The following is a 6997-nucleotide window of genomic DNA, read 5'->3' on the forward strand; positions in this document are numbered from 1 at the left end:
GAGAGGATAAAAAACAAACAAAACGCAAGCATTGAGTACGTAGAATTCAGAATACTTCTTAGAAGCTTGACATTTCTGTTTAAAATACCTTTTTTGTTATTTATTTTATGTAATCTACTTTTTTGAGACACTGAATTTGGGTTTTTATTATATGTAAACCATAATAATTTAAATTGAAAGAATTAAAGTTTTGAAATGTTTTAGTCTATGTATGATGTAGTTTGTTAGCTGACACCGCTGCTACAATGATGTACTCATAAAGTACGTACTATTAACCCATTTAATCCCACCGGCAACAATTGTTGCCAGACATGTTATCTAACTTATGGAAGCTCTAAAATAATTATTTTCACTTTTGGCAGCTAATTGAAGTTTTATAATGAAATAATAATGTGTCTTCTATAAGCAATATTAATTTCATCCATATTTGTGTAATTTAGACTATGCAGTTTCCCACCGGCAACAATTGTTGCCGAGTATAAAAACCTACATTTTTACTAACATAACCAACATAAAATGTAATAATTCATAAATATCATGTGTTAGGGGGGGTCCAAGGTTTGAAATGCATGCACTTATTTTGCAGGACAAAATTTGGGATTAAACGGGTTGATTTAGATTTTTATCACTGCTCCTTCATGTATTGATATTAATTTGATTTAATTTGGGGGGTTTTTGGTCCACATTTTGAATAATATTGGCTGGCGAAAGATTTTTGTTTAAGCGCTTATCTATCTATCTATCTATCTATCTATCTATCTAGCCATCAGCTGGCTCTGACGTCACTACCGCTACAGCGAAGGCGCACACCGGAAGTGACTTGTGGAATGGACACGGCTCGTCGGCTAACTAGCAGCATGAGTGGAATCACGTTGTTTTTGTCTCGGGGAGCGGGTCTCCGCTCCTGGACATGTCCTTTTCTCCTTCTGCTGACATTTTCATCGTCGCTGCCAGCCTCGGCCAAGCCCGACAGCCTCAAGGACGTGACGGACGGGGACTGGGAGAAGATAATGACCGGAGAATGGATGATTGAGTTGTCAGTGTCCCGCTAACAGGCTAACCAGCTAGTTTTGCAGTTTCTGTTTTGAACTAAAACCCGTGTTCCCGCGTTAGCTAAACCAGCTTAAAATAAGTTTATGTCTATCTTGATTTAGTCACATAACGCTACGAAAAAGTCAAGCTTTCTAAGCAAATATACATTGCTAACCGGCCTTTTGGGGGGGATGCTAACCTGAGGGCTAATGATGTCGAGCAGCACGACGTGCAAGACAAACTGAAAGCTTTTTAAACATTTTCCCCCGCAGCTACGCGCCCTGGTGTCCTGCGTGCCAGCAGCTGCAGGCGGTGTGGAAAGAGTTCGCGGACTGGGCGGATGACATGGGCATCAACGTCGCCAAGGTGGATGTGACGGAGCAACCTGGTAAGCAACCCCAAGCCGGGCAACACTAATTAGTTCACGCATACTGCGACTATCTGAAGTACTCAAAACAAGTCTGTCTGGAGCCGCAAAAAAAATTAAAAGCCTTATATAAGGATTATAATAAAGGTAAAACAGGATGTAAATGTTTATATTAGCTATTTTATCCTATTATCAAAACGACTAAGTGCATACATTCATGATTAAATGTTTATTTTCCCTGCGGTGAGTCCTGGAAGGAATGACGTACTACTCTGTTTTGCGATGGTGCTTTAAGTTTACCTCCCGTTACAAAATGAATGTTTTATGTTTCGTTGCATTGGTAAAATTAAAGAAATCAGATTTTTGATATAAAATATTCGACAGGGAAAGATGTTTTTCCTTTTGGAACTTGGAAAATCAAATGCAGTTTGCATAAGGAGATCACTCCTTGTAAATAATCCTCTTAAGTGTGTGATCGAAAAAAACAAAACTTAACGTGCCCCTTATCCTGGCAACAAACGGAGTGCAATAAAACGCAACCTGCAGTTCTAAAAATAAAGCAATGCCTTTTGAAAAGGTAAAGTATATAAAATTAATTTAATACACTTTAAGTTTGATTTCTGTGCAACATCCAAGCAAGTCAGTGCAACGGTAAAACATAGCGGCATCCTCTTCTCTTTTGACACGCAACAAAACCCAATAATATCGCTAAGTGTCCTTCTAAATATATACTGACAAAAATCACTAATCAATTCATAAAAACAACAACTCTGTTACTAAATATATGTGCCTATATGGCAGGATTGTGTTCTTACCTGTGTAATGTGACTTCTGTTTACGGACATGTAAGATGTAACTTTAATCTTGACCCGGCAGCTACTGTAACGTACCTTCCCTGGAAATGTCTTTCCATTTTACCGTATTTTTCGGACTATAAACCGGTACTTTTCCCCCACGCTTTGAACCATGCGGCTGGAAAAAAAAACGTTTCCAGTTTTGTTTTGTTTTCCTTCTTCTTTTTTTTTAGTTTGTAGGTGAGGCTTATAGTAAGGTGCGCTCTATAGTCCGGAGAGTACAGTACTCATTTTGTTATTTGACAACTTGTCGCTACAGAGCAAACGTTCAGGTAATCCTTCCGCATTGGCAATGAATGCAAATGATTCGGTCCAAGAATTGCAGAATCTCTTCTCGGCTATTTTTTTCTTTTCCCCTTTGCTCTCCATGGCTCACTACACACACGTCGGTTTTTTTACAACAGCCACCCCGCCCAGCTGAAAGAAACGTCACAGGCTATGACACAAATCTTTGTTGATGGAAATGTTGAAATTCAATATTTATTCTACACATTTTTATAGCATTGGAAAGCGTTAAGAATGATCGTGTCACGTTTGTCCTCCTACAGAAACCATATTAAAACAAAAAATATATTTCCCACCCCCATCTTTTAAAATTTTCAAACATTTTTGAAATGGCTCCAGAGAGCCACTGGGGTTGCGCCAAAGAGCCGCGGGTTGCCGACTCCTGGTTTAAACTGTAATCTGTAATGTGTTTTACTGGGATAGATCTGACACAAGCTAATGCATTAATGTGAGGCTGCAAAAACAAAAGTCCTTCCTGCTGACTGTTGTCTCTTTCCTCTGTAAGGTCTGAGTGGGCGATTCATCATAACTTCACTTCCTACAATATACCAGTACGTATCGGCAGGGTTTGTGGTTTCCATTGCTTCTGCTTTTTTGTGTTTTTTTTTTTTTTTTTTTTAGCAGTACCTAAAGATAATTGCTGCAAACGTAGTTGAATGCTGCACATACTCTGAGGTATATGTTAGAATCTCTCATTATTATTTTAAAAATAACCTGTTATTATAGGTGGGTTATTTATTTTTAACAGGTGATCTTTCTGTTTATTTGTGGTGTCCATCTGGTGATGTTGCTTTTAGAAGTTAAATAAGGATAAGATACATTTTTTGAACATCCTGCTGTTGCAGAAACAGCTTTAAAGTGTAAAAGTGTATTTCCTGTTTGACTTTTGTGCCACAGAAACCGCTATTATAGACATTAGAAATAACACTAGTCAAATAAATGGAAATTAAGATATATATATTTTTTTTATCAGGAGTTTGAGGAAAAACGTGAGCTCCCTCTAAAAGCCCCGTTAATTTTGTCACTGATTGAGATTTTTGGGGGGTTTTTTCAGCTGCAAGGATGGCGTTTTCCGCAAGTACCACGGCGCTCGTACCAAAGAAGATTTCCTCAGCTTCGTCGACGAACAGAAATGGAAAAACACGGAGCCCATTTCTTCGTGGTTCGGGCCGTCTTCATTTTTGTAAGTGGCTAAAAAAAAAATCTCTCGTGAAAAACACTTTTGCGTCCTTTTGTGTTTTTGAAATCTCAGAAAACGTCAGTGGATGTTAACTCTATTCTTGGCGTCTTCTTGTGGGCTTTAAAAAGCGACGCACGAGCATGCAGATGTTTTTGTGACTGAGAGATTTGTGTCGAGTTACATGCTGCGTTCGCCTCCTCTTTTGACAGGATGAACTCGATGTCGGCTTTGTTCAAGCTCTCCATGTTCATCCGAGTAAGTAAATGGCCCACTCATTGATTTTTGCAGACCGTATTTTGAGAGGACTGTGGCTGCTTGTGATTGGTGTGTAATAAAAAGCAAATATGACAGCAGAAGATGGAATTCAGATCATTTCAAGGCCAAAAACATGTGAGAGCCGTGTTTTGTTTCCCAGCGTTGCCATAACTACATGACGGAGCAGCTGGGGATTCCTGTTTGGGGTTCATATGTCATCTTTGGCCTGGTCACCTTGTTTGCTGGCCTGACGTTGGGTCTTGTGAGTACTTCTGTGTCACTCCATGAGAAAGTTGTGACTCAAACGTACCGTGAATAATTTACGTAATCTTAATGCTTTTGTCATTTTAGTTGCTAGTGTTCATCGCAGATTACGTCTTTCCTTCCCGACGATTTTCCCCACACGATTACTACCAGAGTGAGTTTTTGCATTAATATTTATATCATGCTGTGACTTGGAGAAGTCTTAATACTTTATGAACAGTTTCAGATTTTGGTTTCAACCACAAACTTGAATGTATATATATTTTTAAAGAATTTCAAGTGACAAATGATCCAATAATGCGTGATTGTGAAGAGGAAGGAAAAGGATAAATCACAGAGAACCTGCTAAGCTTGGTGGTAGAGGCGCTAGTGCAGTCCACCATCAGCCAACTGTGTTTTTCAGTCAATCAAGTTTATTTGTACAGCACATTTCAGCAACAAGGCAGTTCAACATCATAAAAACAACACGCAGTCAACAATTGAGAAATCAGTCACAGTCATTACATTTTGTCCAGTGCCATAATCAATACAGATCATACGTTCAATGTTCCACTTCTTATGGTTCAAAGGCAACTCTAAACAGGTGGGGTTTTTAGCCCTGATTTAAAGGAACTCTGTGTTTCAGCTGTTTTGCAGTTATCTGGAAGTTTGTTCCAGATTTGTGGCACATAGTTTTTGTGTTTAAAAGTCTTTTAAAAGTTACAAAGATGCAGAGTTGAACAAACAGGCATCATAATTTTGAAATAATAGCGTTTGGGGTCAACGGGATTGGACAGCACAATAGGTGTGCACCCTGTTAATGCTTTGACTATAAACCCAGCTTAGTCTGTCTTAACAGTAACTGTTACTGGTGTGTAAAAACCCTTATGCAAAATAAACAACACAGCGCTTAGTCTGGCAGGTGGGCAAGTAAAGTCTGGTGGCCCGCCAGGCTTATAATACACTGGGGGAAACCCTACATCATTGACAATACTTAAACAACCACTATAGTGTGAAAAAAGGCAAACGCACAAGAAAATAATCCTAAGTAATCAGCCAGTTATTAAAACCAGCTGTGTAATGCTTGACAGGTTAAGCCTGGTGGCCTGCCAGGCTTATAATACACTAGGGGAAACCCTGCATCATTTTCAGGTGATCGCCACATTTTCAAATTGTTTTTTTTTTTGTACATTGAAGTTTGATTGTAAGGTTACAAAATTTGAAGAGGTTCAAGGGGTTTGGATACTTTTCAATCTCTCATGTAAGAAAAGGTTTTAGTGTAGCTTGTAGCTAGCTCAGAGCCTCCCTGATGTTGCTTGTGCGATTCTGCAGAGAAACAGTCAATGGAGCAGTCCCGACTGATCCAGAATCAAGACGAGGACCAGGAGGCTGACGGCGAGGAGGACGACGACGACGAGGAGGAAGAAGACCAGGGCAGGGTCTGGAGAAGGCAAAGGCAGTCCCCCGAGGGCCAGGGCTACCCCGACGAAGCCCTGAGGAAGAGAGCGGTGGCAAGCCGCGAGGAAGACGAGGAGGACGGCTAGAGAGTCGGCGCGGGATTCCCGTTCTTTGTTCGATGAGAGCACAGTGGAGTCAGCCGGAGATGGAGGAGCTGTGGTTCTGAACAGCAGTATTAAGAAGAAGGGGTCCAGAATCTTCCCACCCCCAACCCAAGACGCACCCCACTGTACTCCCCTCCCTCCTCTGTTAAAAGCGGGGGACTTCTACCTCGGCTCTCTCCACCTGAGCAGTAGGCTCCAACTGGAACAACAAAAACTTTCCTCACGTGTTTTTACGTGCGGCGTAGGTATGAAGTGCAGTACAGACGAACTTTGATTCGCTGTTTTATGCTATGCATTGTTTTTCAAAAATAGTTTTTTTCTTCTTTGAATTCTAACAAGCTTTGGTCTGTGAATTTCACTCTACAAATGGGTCATTTCATTCTGCACACATAAACACACACACAAACATTCAGCATTCTGCTGGTAGGCTAGTTTTAATCCTTAATATGTCAAATCTATTTAGCTTCATCATATTCATGTGAAAATGCTGATGTTTAAAATGGGAACAATTGCCACAGGTTTAAGTTAAGTTCAAATTAAACCTCCGGATGATTAATGTGGATCTAGACTTTTGTGTGTGGCGAACTTCTTAAAGTAAACTAGATTTGATTTAATATGAATGCAGCAACGACCAAAGACGTTCAAAACTACAGTTTGAAGTCTGAGCAGCTCTCCGCACACAGCAGATGATCTGCGGCTGCAACTTCCTTCCCGGTTTACGACGTAATGCTTTACTGATTAAAGTTTCGCTTACCGTGTTCCAGTAAAGACAGAATCGAGTAAAATAAAAAACCGAAAAACCATGAAAGCAGCACTTGTGTAACTTAAGATGAACCACGTGCAATAAAATGTATTGAGCCTTGGGTTTAAAAAAAAAAAACACAGGAAGTTATGAGGCAGGAACTCCTTTAATGTAAGATGTTCAGTTGTCACGTAAGTTTGAGTTGCAGTGTATATATTTTACTGAAATTTTCACCATAAGCACATTCAGGCTTTTTTGGGAGAAAAAAACATTTTATTCACTCCAAACGTAGTACATAGTGTGTTCGTACTGCTTGGACATGGATTATGTTGCTGTCATTTTCTGTTCTAATGTTTTCAGGGGGTTTTTGTTTTTTTGCTGTTATGAATGTTTACTTTAGAAACCTCCTAAATTGCTGCTGACCTGCGGCTGAGGCAGCAGACTGTATGCATGCTGAAAGGCAATAAGAAAGGACAA

At 39.9% G+C, this 6997-nt stretch overlaps 1 protein-coding gene across 1 annotated transcript; it reads left to right on the forward strand.

The window, feature by feature from the left end:
• Window positions 1-799: 799 nt before the first annotated feature.
• On the forward strand, window positions 800-6657 carry tmx1 (thioredoxin-related transmembrane protein 1). Its single transcript, XM_028000898.1, has 8 exons — window positions 800-1036; window positions 1305-1420; window positions 3044-3089; window positions 3593-3721; window positions 3928-3973; window positions 4134-4235; window positions 4325-4391; window positions 5549-6657. The coding sequence occupies exons 1-8, from the start codon at window positions 828-830 to the stop codon at window positions 5758-5760; spliced, it is 927 nt and encodes a 308-aa protein (XP_027856699.1). The 5' UTR covers window positions 800-827; the 3' UTR covers window positions 5761-6657.
• Window positions 6658-6997: the final 340 nt, after the last annotated feature.

Source organism: Xiphophorus couchianus, chromosome 19, assembly GCF_001444195.1.
Source record: "Xiphophorus couchianus chromosome 19, X_couchianus-1.0, whole genome shotgun sequence".
Classification (NCBI taxonomy): domain Eukaryota; kingdom Metazoa; phylum Chordata; class Actinopteri; order Cyprinodontiformes; family Poeciliidae; genus Xiphophorus; species Xiphophorus couchianus.

What these genes read in the sequence shown, in the direction of transcription:
- tmx1 (XM_028000898.1), top strand. Translation starts at nt 828, where the DNA reads ATGGACACGGCTCGTCGGCTAACTAGCAGCATGAGTGGAATCACGTTG. An exon ending in GGAGAATGGATGATTGAGTT is followed by an intron (nt 1,037 to 1,304) that starts GTCAGTGTCCCG and finishes TTTCCCCCGCAG; the next exon opens with CTACGCGCCCTGGTGTCCTG. An exon ending in TTCGGGCCGTCTTCATTTTT is followed by an intron (nt 3,722 to 3,927) that starts GTAAGTGGCTAA and finishes CTCTTTTGACAG; the next exon opens with GATGAACTCGATGTCGGCTT.